This window comes from Passer domesticus, chromosome 27 (genome assembly GCF_036417665.1).
Source record: "Passer domesticus isolate bPasDom1 chromosome 27, bPasDom1.hap1, whole genome shotgun sequence".
Lineage (NCBI taxonomy): Eukaryota > Metazoa > Chordata > Aves > Passeriformes > Passeridae > Passer > Passer domesticus.
In genome coordinates this window covers 1,165,852-1,187,906 of record NC_087500.1, presented here as the reverse complement: position 1 = coordinate 1,187,906, position 22,055 = coordinate 1,165,852, and the positions used below count along the sequence as shown (strand labels likewise).

Below are 22,055 nucleotides of genomic sequence, written 5' to 3'. Positions count from 1 at the left end.
TGCCGGCGGCCATCCCGCCTGTGCCCGGCTTTCGGGAAGCTGCCCGCGCTCTCCCGGCGCCAGGCGGGCTTTGGCCCTGGCTGGATGCCGGCTGCCCACCAAAGGCGCTGTCAGCGCTCCGCCCGAGTGGAGAGGAGAGGAAAGGCAGCAAAAGGCTCATGAGCTTCCAGAAAGAGAGGGAGAGATCCCTCCCTGGTCATCACCCTCATGGACACAACGGAGGGAACTTGGGGATATTAATTACATTTATTACCAACAAAACCAGGGCAGGATAATGAGAAGCAAAAGCAATTTCAACAGCAGCTGGAGCCCAATGCCATGCCAAACCTTGGCCACACAAAACCAATACAAATGGGAATGGCTCCACAGTGACAGAGAGCAGGCTTAGATCAAATGTTCAGAGAAATCCTTCCCTGTGTGGGGGGTGAGGCCCTGGCACAGGGTGCCCAGAGCAGCTGTGGCTGCCCCTGGATCCCTGGCAATGTCCAAGGCCAGGTTGGACGAGGCTTGGAGCAGCCTGGGATAGTGGAAGGGGTGCCTGTGCATGGCAGGGGTGGCACTGGATGGGCCTTAGGGGTTGCTGTGGATGGGCAGAGCCCTGCAGCTGCCACTACTCGGCTCCCTGTGTCTGCAGAGCCCACCTGGGACACCCGGGGGACTCCCTGCCTGGGGACAGCGTGGGCTTGGGAGCCTGAGCTCAGCAGGGGGGTGAAGCCAGGCTGGGCACGCTGTGCCTTCTCCAGGCAAAGCCCAATTCTAGCTCAGCAGAGGAATGGCCAGGAAATGGGTTTTCTTGAGGGGGCAACGGGCCTTTTGTTTCTTTGCAGAGATTTCACTGGCAACTCTGTTGAAGCTCTTGGAAAACAGGCCTGGAAGGACTACCCATGGGCTGAGACATTGTACGTGGCCTACACCATTTCAAAAGTCAGGAGTTTGGGAATTTTCCATCCTTTGGTCTGGGGATAGGATCAGCAGCCCCCACACCACCCGCTTGCATCCTTTCCATTGGAGTTCAAAGCTCGGTGGCTCTGCAAGGAGGAGTGTGAATCAGCCCAGCTTCCCAGTATGGCAAGAATTGCCATGAGCCTCTTGCAGCCAGGGCACCATCCCCATGTGTGTCTGCCCAGGGATGACGCTGTGGTCACCTTCAGCCGGCCAGGAGCAAGGGCCTGCTGTGGCCAGGAGTGGGGACGATCCCTGCAGTGTCCCAAAGAGATGCTTCAGTCAAGCTGCTGCAGGAGATTTTCCCATGACAATGCCATTTGCTGCTGGCCAGCGGCCGCTGTCACAATGTCCCTGTGTCCCCTTGCAGAGTGCTCAGGGACAATGAGCTGTGGACAGTGAAGAGCCATTCCCTGGAGGGGCTGTTCCTGCTGAAGCACCTGTAAGCACCGGGCCCTGCCCATGGTGGGGGGCTCCTGCCTGCCCCTCCCTGGGGCCCTGCTGCTCAGCCCAGCCACGGGCATGTGGCCTTTGTCCGTGCTGGCATCAAGGCTGCTTAGGCAGCTAGATGCAACAGGGCAATTGGAAGTGACATTTGTTGCTCTAACTGGAACAGGGATTTGTCCTACAATGAGATCCAGTCCACTGAGGAACGGGCTTTTGAGCCACTGCCTTTCCTGAAGTTTCTGTGAGTGATCCAGTTCCTTGCTGGTGTTTTTAGCTCCGTCTTTGCCTTGGGCACCCCAATTTCCTGTGCAGGAAAATGCTGCTGTTCTTTTGCCCTCAGTCCCTAACTCTGCCCTGCCCAGAGCCCAGCTGAGCTGCAGAGGTCAATGCCGATGGCTGGGCAGCCACGCCAGGGGACAGAGCCCAGCGGGGTTGTCCACACACAGCCATCAGGCAGCCAGTTCTTGCAGCCTTGGCTGCTTCCTGGAACAGAAAGAGAGTCAGCACGAGTGCTCCTCACTTGGCCTCCTGGGCAGGCTACAAACACCGAGAAAGCAGCAGTTGCCTCCCTCTTCCACCTTGGATTTGCACCTTTCCTGCAAAGGGATCCCGCTTTGTCCCCTCTTTCTGTAGGGCAGGCCTGATTCCTGTGTGTGACCTCCTCTCTCCCCAGAAATCTCTCCGGGAACGGCCTCACGCGGATCCGCAGCGGCACTTTCCAGGCCTGGCATGGGATGCAGTTCCTCCAGGAGCTGTAAGTGGCCCCAGGGCTAAAGGCACGGCAGGGCGAGCCTCTGCAGGGTCCCTGGGCAGGAGCAGATTTGCCCTTGGGAAAGTCCTGATTGCGAGTGTGCATGTCAGCCAGGGAGCAGCAGGAGTGTGCAGCTGCAAAGGCCCTTTGCCCTGCCCTGCTCATCTCCTGCAAGGCTTCCTTGGATGGGCCCAGGCCGTGCCCACGTGCCCGGCACAGCCAGCTCACATCCTTGCCATCAGCCCTGACAGAGCTCTGTTGTTTCCCAGGATCCTCAGCCAAAACCCGCTGGTTGTGATAGATGACTCTGCCTTCTTCAAGCTGCCCTCAGTGCGCTCTCTGTAAGTATTGGCTCGTTTGGAGCAGATGCACAGAGAGCTGTGTCTCTCTCGAGTGCCCTGTTCTCAGGAGGGCAGCCCAAATGGGGCAGGAGCAAATCTGCCTGTGGGCCAGCCTGAGTCTGCTGGAGACACAAGTGGCCCAGCTGCAGCAGAGCAAGGCAAAGGCCAAGCAGTGCTGGTGTGTCCCCAGCTGCAAAGCAGCCCAGGAACTGGGACACAACCTTTCAGGGATTGAGAGAGCCCATGCAGGTCTGGGGCTGTGGAGTGGCCGCAGGGCTCTGGGAATGAAGTGCACTCCTGCCAGCAGCTCCAGGCTCCTGCCTCCTCCAGGGGCTCAGCTGCCCTCAGGGGAGAGCAGCAGGAGGTCGGGAGAGGGGCAATCCTTTCTGGTGGCATCTGTCTGCCACGGGAGCTGCAGGGTTGCCCTCCTGATTCCGAGGGGCTGGTTTAGAGCAGGGCGAGGCAGAGGGAAGCTGGGCTCCAGAAGGGCTGCTTTTGGAGCAGGCAGAAGGGGATGCCTCTGCCAACAGCACCACCATCATCAGGGCCCTGGGCTTGCTGTCAGAGCAGAGTCCTGGCAATGTCACCAGAGAATTTCATGATCTCTTTGCAATGCCTGCAGAGACCTAAGTGCCACCCAAGTGAACCCGCAGACGCTGCTGCAGCTACTACAGACCACAGTGAGCTTGGAAACCCTGTGAGTGTGTGGGACTGAGCCCCAGCCGCCAGCAGGCTCTGAGTGCTGGCACAAGGGCTCTGCTGGGAAAACAAATCCATGTGCCACAAAACCAGAAGAAACCCAGTAAACTCAAGAATTGCTGTTTCCTTATGGGAACGTGCCAAAACTCACCCGCTCAGAGGCAGAATTTCACCTTTTCGGGTGACTTGCTGCAGGTCTCTCAAAGCAGAGTTTGAACTCCAGGCGGGGGCATTTCTGTGTCACGTGGTATTTTGGGAGCAGTTCCACTTTCCAGGTTAAAATCCCCTTTCTGATGTTTGGCATTGGGAGTCAGGGGCCTTTCCCAGAGCTGTGGCACACAGTGAAGCACAAGCCCCATGAGTGGGGTTCCTGTGTGTTCCCTGAGTCGGGCTCTGAGCCACGGAGTGGGTGGGCAGGTGTTCCTGCAATAATCCCCTCTTGTCTGCAGGCAAGTGCCCAAGGAGACGGCCTGCTGCCTGTGCCAGGAGCGTCCCCGGCCCAAGAGCCCCTGCAGGACCATCCAGTTCCTGTGCGAGAAGCTGTGCAGCAGCAGCGCCCCGCAGTGCGGTTGGTGTCCGGAGGGGCTGGGGGGAGCTCAAATCTGCCACTTCTCTTGAGCCTGGGGAGATGCTGCAGCACTGCCCCGTGCTGGGGGGCCTGATCTCCCCTTGGAGCGCAGGCATTAGACAAAACCCCTTGGGATGGAAAGCTCCTGGTGATTGTCCATATCTTGTGTGTCACATACTGTCTGGAGAAGGAACAGCTCACTGGGCCCACCAAAGCTACGATTTTGCTACCCACAGCATGCCCCCAGGCAAGGAAAGCAGGAATGCCCTGTGCCCTTCCCTGGCGCTGGAAGGCAAGGTCTGCTCATAAACCCCCTAAATTCCCCTAACAGCCTGCTTTCTGTGCCACCCCACTGCCCTCTGCAGGACAAAGGGCAGGGCTCCTGCTGTGCTCTGCAGGGTGAACACCAAGCACCATCATGCCTTCGTTGGGGTGTGCAGGGGGAGGAAAGCACCGTCCTGCTCCAGCTGGGCACAGGGCACAGCACATCCTGTCCACAGCAGGGCCAGGGTGCACTTGTGCAAACAGATACAGCCAGGTTGCCAAAGGCTCCAGGGAGCTCGCTTCTCTCACTGGCTCAGCCCCAGGTTTCCCACAGCACAGTCCCAGAGCTCTGGTGCCTTTGGGGAAGTTTTTCACGGTGTAAGAGCTTGAGCTGCTGCTCTTGGGAATGGCCCTGGAGCAAAGGAATCCCTGGGCTTTCCTCCCCTGCCAGTCTGTGCCCCCATTGCAGCACGGGTCCTTCCTCTGGGGTCTCAGGCTCTTCACTGGCTCCTGCAGAGCCACCCAAGCCTGCTCATCTGGAGCTGTGGGAACCTCTCCGACAGCAAAGCCATTCCCCAGGGATGTTTCCCTCCCATGCAAACAGAGCCCCAGGAGACACCTGGAAAGAGCCAGCTCTCTGCTCTGCTCCGAGGGGATAATGGCATGGATTGAAGGGCTCTGCTGCTCCCCACAACACATCCCCCACTCTGCTCTTGGGATGCCTAAACTTAGAGATGAGCTCCTGCTGCTCAGGGTAACCTCTGAGCCTGTGTCTGTGCCCAGCTGCTGATCTGCTCTCTTGGTGTTCTACAGTTCACTCAACTGTGCTGCAGACACGGGGAGAAGTAATGGACATGGAGCAACGCAGAGAGCTGAACACCAGCCCTGTGTTGATCCTCAAGCCCATGGAACCTTCACTGGGAGATCATGGAACTGCAACGCTTGTGGTTGCCCTGACCCAGAGCACTGAGGGTGGTGTCAGCAGCCTGGATAGCTCCAGAAGAAATTCATATCCCCCTCAGCATCTCTTGGGGCAGAAAGGTAAAACAGGTGCTGGTGACCTGAGGGCCAAGGCCAAGAAGAAGCTGCACAAGGCAGAAAGCATCAAGGCTGCAAGAATCACTGTCCCACACCAGCCCCAGCCTGCCAGGCTGAAGCATGTGGTGGAAAAGACACCCTCAAGCTGGCATCAAGAGAAGATGGAGTCACGTTTATACTGGCAAGGATTAAAGCCCTCAGCTGTAACTGGTGGATTAAAACATGCTGACGATCCCTCCATCTCTGGACAACACAGAGATGAGGAGGAAGATCCAACTGCCAGGAAGTACCACGTCAGGACACACAAACGGCACAAGAAGAAGGACAGGCAGTATTGGGTTGGACATAATCCGCTTTTCTACCAGGTGCTGAGCCCTGTGAAAGTGGAGCGAAGGTCCAGATCTGCCCAGGGTCTAAACAGGGACGTGGATTTTCTCTCTGACCCGTTGGTTCAGAGCCACCCCGCTGTGAGCAGCAGACGAGGAGCCACGGCTGAAGAGAAGCATTCCTCCATCGGCGGCCACCTCCTGCTCATGCCTGACACCAGAGAGGAGGAAGACTCCATGCTCCTCCATAAACCTGTGAGACCCCGAAGTGCGGACCTTGCGCCAGTACTAAAAGACCTGGAAACCAATGCTGATCATCACCAGCAGTTGATGGAGGCACACAAAGGCCTGAAGACATTCATGGCCCACGTGGAGAGAGCTCTGAGGAGGGACTGCAGCCTGCCCCAGCTCAAGCAGGCGTGTGCCAAGATGGTCAAAAAGACCAGGCTGCTTCTAAAGGTGCTCCAAGGGAGGCAAGAGAACCAGGAAGCCTATGATCCAATAGAGCAGTGTCGTCAACAAGAGAACATGATCATTCACATGGCCTTGGGGAAGGACAAGGGGCTCACAGGGAAGGTAGGAGAGCTGCTGGGCACTGCTGCATGTGTCCTTCTGGGCAAAGGAGAATGGAAGGAGCAATGCTCTTACCCACATATTCTTCCTTCCTTGCCTCACAGCACAAACAGAAGGTTGTGGTGTACGTGATCACATTTGTGGTTCTGCTGTTTTTCTTCGTCTTGGTTTTACTGATACTGAAGTGTGTCTTCCACGTAAGCCAGTTTCTTGTTTGACACACAGCTGTCTGTCTTGTAGCTGGAGTGCCCAGGTGACGAGCCCCACGTGCCACTGCAGATGCCCCTGCATGTGCGGGGTGCCACAGGAGATGTTTTTCCAAGCCTGAAGCTTGTGGCAGCATCCCCAGCACTCAGCTCAGCAGGGTCCAGCCTGCCTGGGGGGAGCTTGTCCTGCCTTCTGTCCCAGCTCTCCCCAGCTTTGCTTTGCTCTCCTGCCTTCAGCCACACAGCAATGAGAGCTTTCACCCTCTCCCCTGTTTGGCAGAATATTACAGGACAACTGATGTTGCAAATCTCCCATTTTCCTTCCCCAGAAGCGCTCCCGACAGAGTGAACTTGACTCCCAGCCTGGCCACCCCAGGAAATTGTGGCTGAGAAGGTAAGTCCTGCCCATGCCACCTAGAGTCTTTCCTGTGCAGAGCAGCTCCTCCTGGAGCCCCGCAGCCACGCAGGTGCCGCTGCCCAGGACTCCTCGGGCCGTGTTTCCGACACGTCGCGTTTGGGGGAGCCCTGGGAAAGCGGCTCCTGAGCGCTGGGCACGGCCAGGGGCTCCCAGCCCAAGCAGCCCTTCCCACGCCGGCGCTGGGATGGATGTCTTGGGCCCCGGGGCGCTCCCAAATCTCTGTGAGCACGAGCAGTCTCCTCTGCTGTGGCTCTGCCCTATTTTTCCCCACTCCCTCCCCACAGTGGCTGGTGAAGAACTCACTCCCATCCTCTCCAGCTGCCTTTTGCATGCAGGGCTCATTCCCTGGATTGCTAGCCATTGCCACCCCTGCTGGGGCTCCCCATCTTCCTTGGGCTCTGCTGACACACCCCAGAGCAGGGAGAGGTGCTGGCACCTGCTGCAGCCCTCCCTGGCCAAACCTCCCTGCTAAGGGAGCCGGACCAGGGACCTCTGGCCATGGGATGTCCAGAAGCCTTTTTGTCCCCGTTCACCTCGCTCACTCCATTGCTTTGCATCGTTGGAAATGCCCCTTCCCGACTGCTCCAGCGGCTGCTTCCCAGACAGGGCAGAGCACAGGCACCCCTGTTGCCCACAGCCTCCATCACCTGCTGCCTTCTCTTTTATGCCCATTTTCTCTCTCTGTTTTTTTTTCAGGTTCTGTGCAAAACTGCCACAGAGAGGGAGGAAGGATAACAAGGAGGCACAGAATGTAGAGCAGCCTTTGCTCTACAGGGCAGAGAGCTCCTCCGAGTGTTGCCCCTGTTCCCAGGCTGTTCATGGAGCATCCCAGTGCTGTTCCCTGTTCAGCAAGTCTGAATTGCCATGGATTCAACGCATCAGGGATGCCTATGAATCCCAGAGATAAGCATCCCGGGAAGAGGCATAGTGTGAAGAACAAAGGTAGAAGACTTTCAAGAAGTTAATGGGATGCCACAATTGTTCACCTCCCATTTAGCTGAGGCCCTCCTTGGATGCTGCTTTGTTTGCTGTTTTTATTTCTTTAGATGCTTTTTCCTTGACTGTTATTTCTTGCTGTCACTGCTGAGGGAAGGCCAGAGGGTGCTGCAGGCAAGCACAAGCTCTGGGACACCCAGAGAAGGCATCAGTATCTCAGGGTTTTCCTCATCCCTTGTCACAATGTTTTCCCCTGCATTCAATAAAAAACAAGTTGGTTCTCGTTCCTCCTGGTGTTGCTGATTTTTTAGTAAAAGCAGTTTCTGTTCTCCCTTATGGAATTGGCCAAATTCAGTTCCAGCTGTGCCTTTGCTTTTTTGCCTTTCTCCCTGCACGCCCCAACAACATCCTCGCCATCCTCCTGTGGTGCTGCCCTTCTTCCAAAGGTGTAAATTCTGTGTTTTCCCGGAGTCCCAGGTAAAGCTTCCTGCTCAGCCGTTGTGCTTCCTCACCAGCTCGTCTTTGGGCACACGGGCATGGCCTGTTCCTGCCTGTGCCTACAAGGATTTCTCCCTGCAGAATGTCCAGCCCCTCTGGACTGCTCTGCCCCTCAGGACAGCGTCCCCAGGGAGCCTCTCAAAGAGCGTGGCTGGCCTGACTCCCCCTGGGCAGCCCCTCCAGCCTGGATGGAGCTTGTCCACACCGTGCTTGTCCGGCCCCAGTGGCTCAGAGCCTCCCCCGTGTTGTGCAGAGGGAGCTGGGAAGGTGAGATGGGCCAGGAGGGGATTGCCCTGCTGCCCCCAGCAGGGACCTGTTTCTATTGCCCTTGTTTTGGATCCCCTCCCCCTGCCTGCTGGCCACAGCCTTGGGCATCCTGGGCTTCTTGGGATGTGCCTGTCTGGGACGTTTGTGCAATGGCTGCTTCAGAGGGGCTCCAGCAGTCCCTCTGCCTCTGCCACTCCTTATCTTTGCACTTCCCCCTTCAGCTCTGCCACTGGGCTGAGCAGAGCATGCACCTGGTCCTACCTCACCCAGGTGTTATTTCTGCCAGCCCCAGTGCCAGTGCCTGGCTCCAGCACTCCCTGTGGAGTTTTCCCATTCCAACGAGACCTTCCTGGATAGCTCGTTGGATATCAAAGGAAGAGGCTTTGCAGTAGTGCTTCTAAAACATCCCAAGGCCCCTGTAGCTTTCCAGGGTCCACACTTTTGTGTTCCAAATGTCTCCTGTGAACACAAGAGCTGTGGGTGGGGAATGGGAAGGGGAATGGCCGGTGTCCTCCTGCAGAGGCCTCGGCACGGGTGTCCCCGTGGTGCTGGCTTGGAGCTGCACAAGCAGCACTGTCCCCTCTGCACCCCTGAGGTTTTCACCTCCTCCTCCTCCTTCCCTTTGCCCTCCCTCACTCCTGCCTGGCTCCCAGGCTGATGGTTGCATTGTTGAACCTCCTGCTGAAGGGCTGCTGTGATGGAGCAGAATCACCTTCTCCAGGAGGTTTAATGGGCATGCATGAAAGGCACCTTGGTCGAATATGGCTCAGAAGAGGCTTAAAATAGTGTCCGGGTGTGTAAGTCAGGAAAAAGAGAGATCAGGGAGGAATTTCTCCATGGAAAGGGTGGTCAGGCCTTGGAAGGGGCTGCCCAAGGAGGCGCTGGACTCCCCATGCCTGCAGGGGTGCAAGGGACAGCTGGAGGTGGCACTGAGTGCTGTGGCCTGGCTGCCAAGGTGGGGATCGGGCACAGGATGGACCCGCTGAACCCGGAGGTCTCCACCATGGACAGCGACTCTGAGGCTCCGTGGCTCCGTGGCTCCGTGGCCAGGAGTGGAGGCCGCCCTGCCGCAGGCGCTGCCGGAGCCGCCCCGGCCCGAGCTGCTGGCCCGCGCGTTTCCCCTCAGGCCGGGGCGGCCGCTGCCGGAGGCGCTGCCCGGAGCCGGAGCTGCCTGTGCGGCGGAGCGGCCGCGCTTCCCGGCCGGGCCGGGGCGCCTGTGCGGGCGCTGCTTGCGGGGCCGTGCCGGCCTCGCCAAAGCTGCCCGCGGCTCCCTTTGCGCGGCGGTCGCTGCCGGTGCCGGCGCGCTGAGGCGGAGCTGCCGCCCCTCAGGCTGCCCGCGCTTCCCGCCATTGGCGCTGCGGCTCCCTCAGGCTCTGCCGGCGGCCATCCCGCCTGTGCCCGGCTTTCGGGAAGCTGCCCGCGCTCTCCCGGCGCCAGGCGGGCTTTGGCCCTGGCTGGATGCCGGCTGCCCACCAAAGGCGCTGTCAGCGCTCCGCCCGAGTGGAGAGGAGAGGAAAGGCAGCAAAAGGCTCATGAGCTTCCAGAAAGAGAGGGAGAGATCCCTCCCTGGTCATCACCCTCATGGACACAACGGAGGGAACTTGGGGATATTAATTACATTTATTACCAACAAAACCAGGGCAGGATAATGAGAAGCAAAAGCAATTTCAACAGCAGCTGGAGCCCAATGCCATGCGAAAACTTGGCCACACAAACCCAATACAAATGGGAATGGCTCCACAGTGACAGAGAGCAGGCTTAGATCAAATGTTCAGAGAAATCCTTCCCTGTGTGGGGGGTGAGGCCCTGGCACAGGGTGCCCAGAGCAGCTGTGGCTGCCCCTGGATCCCTGGCAATGTCCAAGGCCAGGTTGGACGAGGCTTGGAGCAGCCTGGGATAGTGGAAGGGGTGCCTGTGCATGGCAGGGGTGGCACTGGATGGGCCTTAGGGGTTGCTGTGGATGGGCAGAGCCCTGCAGCTGCCACTACTCGGCTCCCTGTGTCTGCAGAGCCCACCTGGGACACCCGGGGGACTCCCTGCCTGGGGACAGCGTGGGCTTGGGGGCCTGAGCTCAGCAGGGGGGTGAAGCCAGGCTGGGCACGCTGTGCCTTCTCCAGGCAAAGCCCAATTCTAGCTCAGCAGAGGAATGGCCAGGAAATGGGTTTTCTTGAGGGGGCAACGGGCCTTTTGTTTCTTTGCAGAGATTTCACTGGCAACTCTGTTGAAGCTCTTGGAAAACAGGCCTGGAAGGACTACCCATGGGCTGAGACATTGTACGTGGCCTACACCATTTCAAAAGTCAGGAGTTTGGGAATTTTCCATCCTTTGGTCTGGGGATAGGATCAGCAGCCCCCACACCACCCGCTTGCATCCTTTCCATTGGAGTTCAAAGCTCGGTGGCTCTGCAAGGAGGGGTGTGAATCAGCCCAGCTTCCCAGTATGGCAAGAATTGCCATGAGCCTCTTGCAGCATCCCCGTGTGTGTCTGCTCAGGGATCACGCTGTGGTCACCTTCAGCCAGCCAGGAGCAAGGGCCTGCTGTGGCCAGGAGTGGGGACGATCCCTGCAGTGTCCCAAAGAGATGCTTCAGTCAAGCTGCTGCAGGAGATTTTCCCATGACAATGCCATTTGCTGCTGGCCAGCGGCCGCTGTCACAATGTCCCTGTGCCCCCTTGCAGAGTGCTCAGGGACAATGAGCAGCGGACAGTGAAGAGCCATTCCCTGGAGGGGCTGTTCCTGCTGAAGCACCTGTAAGCACCGGGCCCTGCCCATGGTGGGGGGCTCCTGCCTGCCCCTCCCTGGGGCCCTGCTGCTCAGCCCAGCCACGGGCATGTGGCCTTTGTCCGTGCTGGCATCAAGGCTGCAGAGGCAGCTAGATGCAACAGGGCAATTGGAAGTGACATTTGTTGCTCTAACTGGAACAGGGATTTGTCCTACAATGAGATCCAGACCATTGAGGAACGGGCTTTTGAGCCACTGCCTTTCCTGAAGTTTCTGTGAGTGATCAAGTTCCTTTCTGGGTTTTTAGCTCTGTCTTTGCCTTGGGCACTCCAATTTCCTGTGCAAGAAAATGCTGCTGTTCTTTTGCCCTCAGTCCCTAACTCTGCCCTGCCCAGAGCCCAGCTGAGCTGCAGAGGTCAATGCCGATGGCTGGGCAGCCATGCCAGGGGACAGAGCCCAGCGGGGTTGTCCACACACAGCCATCAGGCAGCCAGTTCTTGCAGCCTTGGCTGCTTCCTGGAACAGAAAGAGAGTCAGCACGTGTGCCGCTCGCTTGGCCTCCTGGGCAGGCTACAAACACTGAGAAAGCAGCAGTTGCCTCCCTCTTCCACCTTGGATTTGCACCTTTCCTGCAAAGGGGTCCTGCTTTGCCCCCTCTTTCTGTAGGGCAGGCCCGATTCCTGTGTGTGACCTCCTCTCTCCCCAGAAATCTCTCCGGGAACGGCCTCACGCGGATCCGCAGCGGCACTTTCCAGGCCTGGCATGGGATGCAGTTCCTCCAGGAGCTGTAAGTGGCCCCAGGGCTAAAGGCACGGCAGGGCGAGCCTCTGCAGGGTCCCTGGGCAGGAGCAGATTTGCCCTTGGGAAAGTCCTGATTGCGAGTGTGCATGTCAGCCAGGGAGCAGCAGGAGTGTGCAGCTGCAAAGGCCCTTTGCCCTGCCCTGCTCATCTCCTGCAAGGCTTCCTTGGATGGGCCCAGGCCGTGCCCACGTGCCCGGCACAGCCAGCTCACATCCTTGCCATCAGCCCTGACAGAGCTCTGTTGTTTCCCAGGATCCTCAGCCAAAACCCGCTGGTTGTGATAGATGACTCTGCCTTCTTCAAGCTGCCCTCAGTGCGCTCTCTGTAAGTATTGGCTCGTTTGGAGCAGATGCACAGAGAGCTGTGTCTCTCTCGAGTGCCCTGTTCTCAGGAGGGCAGCCCAAATGGGGCAGGAGCAAATCTGCCTGTGGGCCAGCCTGAGTCTGCTGGAGACACAAGTGGCCCAGCTGCAGCAGAGCAAGGCAAAGGCCAAGCAGTGCTGGTGTGTCCCCAGCTGCAAAGCAGCCCAGGAACTGGGACACAACCTTTCAGGGATTGAGAGAGCCCATGCAGGTCTGGGGCCATGGAGTGGCCGCAGGGCTCTGGGAATGAAGTGCACTCCTGCCAGCAGCTCCAGGCTCCTGCCTCCTCCAGGGGCTCAGCTGCCCTCAGGGGAGAGCAGCAGGAGGTCGGGAGAGGGGCAATCCTTTCTGGTGGCATCTGTCTGCCACGGGAGCTGCAGGGTTGCCCTCCTGATTCCGAGGGGCTGGTTTAGAGCAGGGCGAGGCAGAGGGAAGCTGGGCTCCAGAAGGGCTGCTCTTGGAGCAGGCAGAAGGGGATGCCTCTGCCAACAGCACCACCATCATCAGGGCCCTGGGCTTGCTGTCAGAGCAGAGTCCTGGCAATGTCACCAGAGAATTTCATGATCTCTTTGCAATGCCTGCAGAGACCTAAGTGCCACCCAAGTGACCCCGCAGACGCTGCTGCAGCTACTACAGACCACAGTGAGCTTGGAAAGCCTGTGAGTGTGTGGGACTGAGCCCCAGCCGCCAGCAGGCTCTGAGTGCTGGCACAAGGGCTCTGCTGGGAAAACAAATCCATGTGCCACAAAACCAGAAGAAACCCAGTAAACTTAAGAATTGCTGTTTCCTTATGGGAACGTGCCAAAACTCACCCGCTCAGAGGCAGAATTTCACCTTTTCGGGTGACTTGCTGCAGGTCTCTCAAAGCAGAGTTTGAACTCCAGGCGGGGGCATTTCTGTGTCACGTGGTATTTTGGGAGCAGTTCCACTTTCCAGGTTAAAATCCCCTTTCTGATGTTTGGCATTGGGAGTCAGGGGCCTTTCCCAGAGCTGTGGCACACAGTGAAGCACAAGCCCCATGCGTGGTACCCGTGTGTTCCCTGAGTCGGGCTCTGAGCCACGGAGTGGGTGGGCAGGTGTTCCTGCAATAATCCCCTCTTGTCTGCAGGCAAGTGCCCAAGGAGACGGCCTGCTGCCTGTGCCAGGAGCGTCCCCGGCCCGAGAGCCCCTGCAGGACCATCCAGTTCCTGTGCGAGAAGCTGTGCAGCAGCAGCGCCCCGCAGTGCGGTTGGTGTCCGGAGGGGCTGGGGGGAGCTCAAATCTGCCACTTCTCTTGAGCCTGGGGAGATGCTGCAGCACTGCCCCGTGCTGGGGGGCCTGATCTCCCCTTGGAGCGCAGGCATTAGACAAAACCCCTTGGGATGGAAAGCTCCTGGTGATTGTCCATATCTTGTGTGTCACATACTGTCTGGAGAAGGAACAGCTCACTGGGCCCACCAAAGCTACGATTTTGCTACCCACAGCATGCCCCCAGGCAAGGAAAGCAGGAATGCCCTGTGCCCTTCCCTGGCGCTGGAAGGCAAGGTCTGCTCATAAACCCCCTAAATTCCCCTAACAGCCTGCTTTCTGTGCCACCCCACTGCCCTCTGCAGGACAAAGGGCAGGGCTCCTGCTGTGCTCTGCAGGGTGAACACCAAGCACCATCATGCCTTCGTTGGGGTGTGCAGGGGGAGGAAAGCACCGTCCTGCTCCAGCTGGGCACAGGGCACAGCACATCCTGTCCACAGCAGGGCCAGGGTGCACTTGTGCAAACAGATACAGCCAGGTTGCCAAAGGCTCCAGGGAGCTCGCTTCTCTCACTGGCTCAGCCCCAGGTTTCCCACAGCACAGTCCCAGAGCTCTGGTGCCTTTGGGGAAGTTTTTCACGGTGTAAGAGCTTGAGCTGCTGCTCTTGGGAATGGCCCTGGAGCAAAGGAATCCCTGGGCTTTCCTCCCCTGCCAGTCTGTGCCCCCATTGCAGCACGGGTCCTTCCTCTGGGGTCTCAGGCTCTTCACTGGCTCCTGCAGAGCCACCCAAGCCTGCTCATCTGGAGCTGTGGGAACCTCTCCGACAGCAAAGCCATTCCCCAGGGATGTTTCCCTCCCATGCAAACAGAGCCCCAGGAGACACCTGGAAAGAGCCAGCTCTCTGCTCTGCTCCGAGGGGATAATGGCATGGATTGAAGGGCTCTGCTGCTCCCCACAACACATCCCCCACTCTGCTCTTGGGATGCCTAAACTTAGAGATGAGCTCCTGCTGCTCAGGGTAACCTCTGAGCCTGTGTCTGTGCCCAGCTGCTGATCTGCTCTCTTGGTGTTCTACAGTTCACTCAACTGTGCTGCAGACACGGGGAGAAGTAATGGACATGGAGCAACGCAGAGAGCTGAACACCAGCCCTGTGTTGATCCTCAAGCCCATGGAACCTTCACTGGGAGATCATGGAACTGCAACGCTTGTGGTTGCCCTGACCCAGAGCACTGAGGGTGGTGTCAGCAGCCTGGATAGCTCCAGAAGAAATTCATATCCCCCTCAGCATCTCTTGGGGCAGAAAGGTAAAACAGGTGCTGGTGACCTGAGGGCCAAGGCCAAGAAGAAGCTGCACAAGGCAGAAAGCATCAAGGCTGCAAGAATCACTGTCCCACACCAGCCCCAGCCTGCCAGGCTGAAGCATGTGGTGGAAAAGACACCCTCAAGCTGGCATCAAGAGAAGATGGAGTCACGTTTATACTGGCAAGGATTAAAGCCCTCAGCTGTAACTGGTGGATTAAAACATGCTGACGATCCCTCCATCTCTGGACAACACAGAGATGAGGAGGAAGATCCAACTGCCAGGAAGTACCACGTCAGGACACACAAACGGCACAAGAAGAAGGACAGGCAGTATTGGGTTGGACATAATCCGCTTTTCTACCAGGTGCTGAGCCCTGTGAAAGTGGAGCGAAGGTCCAGATCTGCCCAGGGTCTAAACAGGGACGTGGATTTTCTCTCTGACCCGTTGGTTCAGAGCCACCCCGCTGTGAGCAGCAGACGAGGAGCCACGGCTGAAGAGAAGCATTCCTCCATCGGCGGCCACCTCCTGCTCATGCCTGACACCAGAGAGGAGGAAGACTCCATGCTCCTCCATAAACCTGTGAGACCCCGAAGTGCGGACCTTGCGCCAGTACTAAAAGACCTGGAAACCAATGCTGATCATCACCAGCAGTTGATGGAGGCACACAAAGGCCTGAAGACATTCATGGCCCACGTGGAGAGAGCTCTGAGGAGGGACTGCAGCCTGCCCCAGCTCAAGCAGGCGTGTGCCAAGATGGTCAAAAAGACCAGGCTGCTTCTAAAGGTGCTCCAAGGGAGGCAAGAGAACCAGGAAGCCTATGATCCAATAGAGCAGTGTCGTCAACAAGAGAACATGATCATTCACATGGCCTTGGGGAAGGACAAGGGGCTCACAGGGAAGGTAGGAGAGCTGCTGGGCACTGCTGCATGTGTCCTTCTGGGCAAAGGAGAATGGAAGGAGCAATGCTCTTACCCACATATTCTTCCTTCCTTGCCTCACAGCACAAACAGAAGGTTGTGGTGTACGTGATCACATTTGTGGTTCTTCTGTTTTTCTTCGTCTTGGTTTTACTGATACTGAAATGTGTCTTCCACGTAAGCCAGTTTCTTGTTTGACACACAGCTGTCTGTCTTGTAGTTAGAGTGCCCAGGTGATGAGCCCCACGTGCCACTGCAGATGCCCCTGCATGTGCGGGGTGCCACAGGAGATGTTTTTCCAAGCCTGAAGCTTGTGGCAGCATCCCCAGCACTCAGCTCAGCAGGGTCCAGCCTGCCTGGGGGGAGCTTGTCCTGCCTTCTGTCCCAGCTCTCCCCAGCTTTGCTTTGCTCTCCTGCCTTCAGCCACACAGCAATGAGAGCTTTCACCCTCTCCCCTGTTTGGCAGAATATTACAGGACAACTGATGTTGCAAATCTCCCATTTTCCTTCCCCAGAAGCGCTCCCGACAGAGTGAACTTGACTCCCAGCCTGGCCACCCCAGGAAATTGTGGCTGAGAAGGTAAGTCCTGCCCATGCCACCTAGAGTCTTTCCTGTGCAGAGCAGCTCCTCCTGGAGCCCCGCAGCCACGCAGGTGCCGCTGCCCAGGACTCCTCGGGCCGTGTTTCCGACACGTCGCGTTTGGGGGAGCCCTGGGAAAGCGGCTCCTGAGCGCTGGGCACGGCCAGGGGCTCCCAGCCCAAGCAGCCCTTCCCACGCCGGCGCTGGGATGGATGTCTTGGGCCCCGGGGCGCTCCCAAATCTCTGTGAGCACGAGCAGTCTCCTCTGCTGTGGCTCTGCCCTATTTTTCCCCACTCCCTCCCCACAGTGGCTGGTGAAGAACTCACTCCCATCCTCTCCAGCTGCCTTTTGCATGCAGGGCTCATTCCCTGGATTGCTAGCCATTGCCACCCCTGCTGGGGCTCCCCATCTTCCTTGGGCTCTGCTGACACACCCCAGAGCAGGGAGAGGTGCTGGCACCTGCTGCAGCCCTCCCTGGCCAAACCTCCCTGCTAAGGGAGCCGGACCAGGGACCTCTGGCCATGGGATGTCCAGAAGCCTTTTTGTCCCCGTTCACCTCGCTCACTGCATTGCTTTGCATCGTTGGAAATGCCCCTTCCCGACTGCTCCAGCGGCTGCTTCCCAGACAGGGCAGAGCACAGGCACCCCTGTTGCCCACAGCCTCCATCACCTGCTGCCTTCTCTTTTATGCCCATTTTCTCTCTCTGTTTTTTTTTCAGGTTCTGTGCAAAACTGCCACAGAGAGGGAGGAAGGATAACAAGGAGGCATAGAATGTAGAGCAGCCTTTGCTCTACAGGGCAGAGAGCTCCTCCGAGTGTTGCCCCTGTTCCCAGGCTGTTCATGGAGCATCCCAGTGCTGTTCCCTGTTCAGCAAGTCTGAATTGCCATGGATTCAACGCATCAGGGATGCCTATGAATCCCAGAGATAAGCATCCCGGGAAGAGGCATAGTGTGAAGAACAAAGGTAGAAGACTTTCAAGAAGTTAATGGGATGCCACAATTGTTCACCTCCCATTTAGCTGAGGCCCTCCTTGGATGCTGCTTTGTTTGCTGTTTTTATTTCTTTAGATGCTTTTTCCTTGACTGTTATTTCTTGCTGTCACTGCTGAGGGAAGGCCAGAGGGTGCTGCAGGCAAGCACAAGCTCTGGGACACCCAGAGAAGGCATCAGTATCTCAGGGTTTTCCTCATCCCTTGTCACAATGTTTTCCCCTGCATTCAATAAAAAACAAGTTGGTTCTCGTTCCTCCTGGTGTTGCTGATTTTTTAGTAAAAGCAGTTTCTGTTCTCCCTTATGGAATTGGCCAAATTCAGTTCCAGCTGTGCCTTTGCTTTTTTGCCTTTCTCCCTGCACGCCCCAACAACATCCTCGCCATCCTCCTGTGGTGCTGCCCTTCTTCCAAAGGTGTAAATTCTGTGTTTTCCCGGAGTCCCAGGTAAAGCTTCCTGCTCAGCCGTTGTGCTTCCTCACCAGCTCGTCTTTGGGCACACGGGCATGGCCTGTTCCTGCCTGTGCCTACAAGGATTTCTCCCTGCAGAATGTCCAGCCCCTCTGGACTGCTCTGCCCCTCAGGACAGCGTCCCCAGGGAGCCTCTCAAAGAGCGTGGCTGGCCTGACTCCCCCTGGGCAGCCCCTCCAGCCTGGATGGAGCTTGTCCACACCGTGCTTGTCCGGCCCCAGTGGCTCAGAGCCTCCCCCGTGTTGTGCAGAGGGAGCTGGAAAGGTGAGATGGGCCAGGAGGGGATTGCCCTGCTGCCCCCAGCAGGGACCTGTTTCCATTGCCCTTGTTTTGGATCCCCTCCCCCTGCCTGCTGGCCACAGCCTTGGGCATCCTGGGCTTCTTGGGATGTGCCTGTCTGGGACGTTTGTGCAATGGCTGCTTCAGAGGGGCTCCAGCAGTCCCTCTGCCTCTGCCACTCCTTATCTTTGCACTTCCCCCTTCAGCTCTGCCACTGGGCTGAGCAGAGCATGCACCTGGTCCTACCTCACCCAGGTGTTATTTCTGCCAGCCCCAGTGCCAGTGCCTGGCTCCAGCACTCCCTGTGGAGTTTTCCCATTCCAACGAGACCTTCCTGGATAGCTCGTTGGATATCAAAGGAAGAGGCTTTGCAGTAGTGCTTCTAAAACATCCCAAGGCCCCTGTAGCTTTCCAGGGTCCACACTTTTGTGTTCCAAATGTCTCCTGTGAACACAAGAGCTGTGGGTGGGGAATGGGAAGGGGAATGGCCGGTGTCCTCCTGCAGAGGCCTCGGCACGGGTGTCCCCGTGGTGCTGGCTTGGAGCTGCACAAGCAGCACTGTCCCCTCTGCACCCCTGAGGTTTTCACCTCCTCCTCCTCCTTCCCTTTGCCCTCCCTCACTCCTGCCTGGCTCCCAGGCTGATGGTTGCATTGTTGAACCTCCTGCTGAAGGGCTGCTGTGATGGAGCAGAATCACCTTCTCCAGGAGGTTTAATGGGCATGCATGAAAGGCACCTTGGTCGAATATGGCTCAGAAGAGGCTTAAAATAGTGTCCGGGTGTGTAAGTCAGGAAAAAGAGAGATCAGGGAGGAATTTCTCCATGGAAAGGGTGGTCAGGCCTTGGAAGGGGCTGCCCAAGGAGGCGCTGGACTCCCCATGCCTGCAGGGGTGCACGGGACGGCTGGAGGTGGCACTGAGTGCTGTGGCCTGGCTGCCAAGGTGGGGATCGGGCACAGGATGGACCCGCTGAACCCGGAGGTCTCCTCCATGGACAGCGACTCTGAGGCTCCGTGGCTCCGTGGCCAGGAGTGGAGGCCGCCCTGCCGCAGGCGCTGCCGGAGCCGCCCCGGCCCGAGCTGCTGGCCCGCGCGTTTCCCCTCAGGCCGGGGCGGCCGCTGCCGGAGGCGCTGCCCGGAGCCGGAGCTGCCTGTGCGGCGGAGCGGCCGCGCTTCCCGGCCGGGCCGGGGCGCCCGTGCGGGCGCTGCTTGCGGGGCCGTGCCGGCCTCGCCAAAGCTGCCCGCGGCTCCCTTTGCGCGGCGGTCGCTGCCGGTGCCGGCGCGCTGAGGCGGAGCTGCCGCCCCTCAGGCTGCCCGCGCTTCCCGCCATTGGCGCTGCGGCTCCCTCAGGCTCTGCCGGCGGCCATCCCGCCTGTGCCCGGCTTTCGGGAAGCTGCCCGCGCTCTCCCGGCGCCAGGCGGGCTTTGGCCCTGGCTGGATGCCGGCTGCCCACCAAAGGCGCTGTCAGCGCTCCGCCCGAGTGGAGAGGAGAGGAAAGGCAGCAAAAGGCTCATGAGCTTCCAGAAAGAGAGGGAGAGATCCCTCCCTGGTCATCACCCTCATGGACACAACGGAGGGAACTTGGGGATATTAATTACATTTATTACCAACAAAACCAGGGCAGGATAATGAGAAGCAAAAGCAATTTCAACAGCAGCTGGAGCCCAATGCCATGCCAAACCTTGGCCACACAAAACCAATACAAATGGGAATGGCTCCACAGTGACAGAGAGCAGGCTTAGATCAAATGTTCAGAGAAATCCTTCCCTGTGTGGGGGGTGAGGCCCTGGCACAGGGTGCCCAGAGCAGCTGTGGCTGCCCCTGGATCCCTGGCAATGTCCAAGGCCAGGTTGGACGAGGCTTGGAGCAGCCTGGGATAGTGGAAGGGGTGCCTGTGCATGGCAGGGGTGGCACTGGATGGGCCTTAGGGGTTGCTGTGGATGGGCAGAGCCCTGCAGCTGCCACTACTCGGCTCCCTGTGTCTGCAGAGCCCACCTGGGACACCCGGGGGACTCCCTGCCTGGGGACAGCGTGGGCTTGGGGGCCTGAGCTCAGCAGGGGGGTGAAGCCAGGCTGGGCACGCTGTGCCTTCTCCAGGCAAAGCCCAATTCTAGCTCAGCAGAGGAATGGCCAGGAAATGGGTTTTCTTGAGGGGGCAACGGGCCTTTTGTTTCTTTGCAGAGATTTCACTGGCAACTCTGTTGAAGCTCTTGGAAAACAGGCCTGGAAGGACTACCCATGGGCTGAGACATTGTACGTGGCCTACACCATTTCAAAAGTCAGGAGTTTGGGGATTTTCCATCCTTTGGTCTGGGGATAGGATCAGCAGCCCCCACACCACCCGCTTGCATCCTTTCCATTGGAGTTCAAAGCTCGGTGGCTCTGCAAGGAGGAGTGTGAATCAGCCCAGCTTCCCAGTATGGCAAGAATTGCCATGAGCCTCTTGCAGCCAGGGCACCATCCCCATGTGTGTCTGCCCAGGGATGACGCTGTGGTCACCTTCAGCCGGCCAGGAGCAAGGGCCTGCTGTGGCCAGGAGTGGGGACGATCCCTGCAGTGTCCCAAAGAGATGCTTCAGTCAAGCTGCTGCAGGAGATTTTCCCATGACAATGCCATTTGCTGCTGGCCAGCGGCCGCTGTCACAATGTCCCTGTGTCCCCTTGCAGAGTGCTCAGGGACAATGAGCTGCGGACAGTGAAGAGCCATTCCCTGGAGGGACCGTTCCTGCTGAAGCACCTGTAAGCACCGGGCCCTGCCCATGGTGGGGGGCTCCTGCCTGCCCCTCCCTGGGGCCCTGCTGCTCAGCCCAGCCACGGGCATGTGGCCTTTGTCCATGCTGGGATCAAGTCTGCAAAGGCAGCTAGATGCAACAGGGCAATTGGAAGTGACATTTGTTGCTCTAACTGGAACAGGGATTTGTCCTACAATGAGATCCAGTCCACTGAGGAACGGGCTTTTGAGCCACTGCCTTTCCTGAAGTTTCTGTGAGTGATCCAGTTCCTTGCTGGTGTTTTTAGCTCCGTCTTTGCCTTGGGCACCCCAATTTCCTGTGCAGGAAAATGCTGCTGTTCTTTTGCCCTCAGTCCCTAACTCTGCCCTGCCCAGAGCCCAGCTGAGCTGCAGAGGTCAATGCCGATGGCTGGGCAGCCACGCCAGGGGACAGAGCCCAGCGGGGTTGTCCACACACAGCCATCAGGCAGCCAGTTCTTGCAGCCTTGGCTGCTTCCTGGAACAGAAAGAGAGTCAGCACGAGTGCTCCTCACTTGGCCTCCTGGGCAGGCTACAAACACCGAGAAAGCAGCAGTTGCCTCCCTCTTCCACCTTGGATTTGCACCTTTCCTGCAAAGGGATCCCGCTTTGTCCCCTCTTTCTGTAGGGCAGGCCCGATTCCTGTGTGTGACCTCCTCTCTCCCCAGAAATCTCTCCGGGAACGGCCTCACGCGGATCCGCAGCGGCACTTTCCAGGCCTGGCATGGGATGCAGTTCCTCCAGGAGCTGTAAGTGGCCCCAGGGCTAAAGGCACGGCAGGGCGAGCCTCTGCAGGGTCCCTGGGCAGGAGCAGATTTGCCCTTGGGAAAGTCCTGATTGCGAGTGTGCATGTCAGCCAGGGAGCAGCAGGAGTGTGCAGCTGCAAAGGCCCTTTGCCCTGCCCTGCTCATCTCCTGCAAGGCTTCCTTGGATGGGCCCAGGCCGTGCCCACGTGCCCGGCACAGCCAGCTCACATCCTTGCCATCAGCCCTGACAGAGCTCTGTTGTTTCCCAGGATCCTCAGCCAAAACCCGCTGGTTGTGATAGATGACTCTGCCTTCTTCAAGCTGCCCTCAGTGCGCTCTCTGTAAGTATTGGCTCGTTTGGAGCAGATGCACAGAGAGCTGTGTCTCTCTCGAGTGCCCTGTTCTCAGGAGGGCAGCCCAAATGGGGCAGGAGCAAATCTGCCTGTGGGCCAGCCTGAGTCTGCTGGAGACACAAGTGGCCCAGCTGCAGCAGAGCAAGGCAAAGGCCAAGCAGTGCTGGTGTGTCCCCAGCTGCAAAGCAGCCCAGGAACTGGGACACAACCTTTCAGGGATTGAGAGAGCCCATGCAGGTCTGGGGCTGTGGAGTGGCCGCAGGGCTCTGGGAATGAAGTGCACTCC

At 58.3% G+C, this 22,055-nt stretch overlaps 1 protein-coding gene across 2 annotated transcripts; it reads left to right on the top strand.

Annotated features, from left to right (window-relative positions):
* The first annotated feature begins 4,350 nt into the window (after window positions 1-4,350).
* LOC135286726 (uncharacterized) lies at window positions 4,351-7,796 on the top strand. 2 transcript variants are annotated; one of them, XM_064399904.1, is made up of 4 exons: window positions 4,351-5,952; window positions 6,054-6,146; window positions 6,485-6,549; window positions 7,270-7,796. In XM_064399904.1, exons 1-4 carry the CDS (start codon window positions 4,861-4,863, stop codon window positions 7,478-7,480), a joined length of 1,461 nt encoding a protein of 486 aa, XP_064255974.1. In that variant the 5' UTR covers window positions 4,351-4,860; the 3' UTR covers window positions 7,481-7,796. The 2 variants fall into 2 exon arrangements, with proteins under 2 accessions (XP_064255974.1, XP_064255975.1); XM_064399905.1 differs by lacking the exon at window positions 6,054-6,146 and having other exon boundaries at window positions 4,352-5,952.
* The last annotated feature ends 14,259 nt before the right edge of the window (window positions 7,797-22,055 follow it).

Bases quoted from the DNA above. Each gene is read 5' to 3' on its own strand.
- LOC135286726 (XM_064399904.1), top strand. From the start codon at position 4,861: ATGGACATGGAGCAACGCAGAGAGCTGAACACCAGCCCTGTGTTGATC. The intron at 5,953-6,053 runs GTAGGAGAGCTG...CTTGCCTCACAG, and splicing joins ACAAGGGGCTCACAGGGAAG to CACAAACAGAAGGTTGTGGT. The intron at 6,550-7,269 runs GTAAGTCCTGCC...TTTTTTTTTCAG, and splicing joins AGGAAATTGTGGCTGAGAAG to GTTCTGTGCAAAACTGCCAC.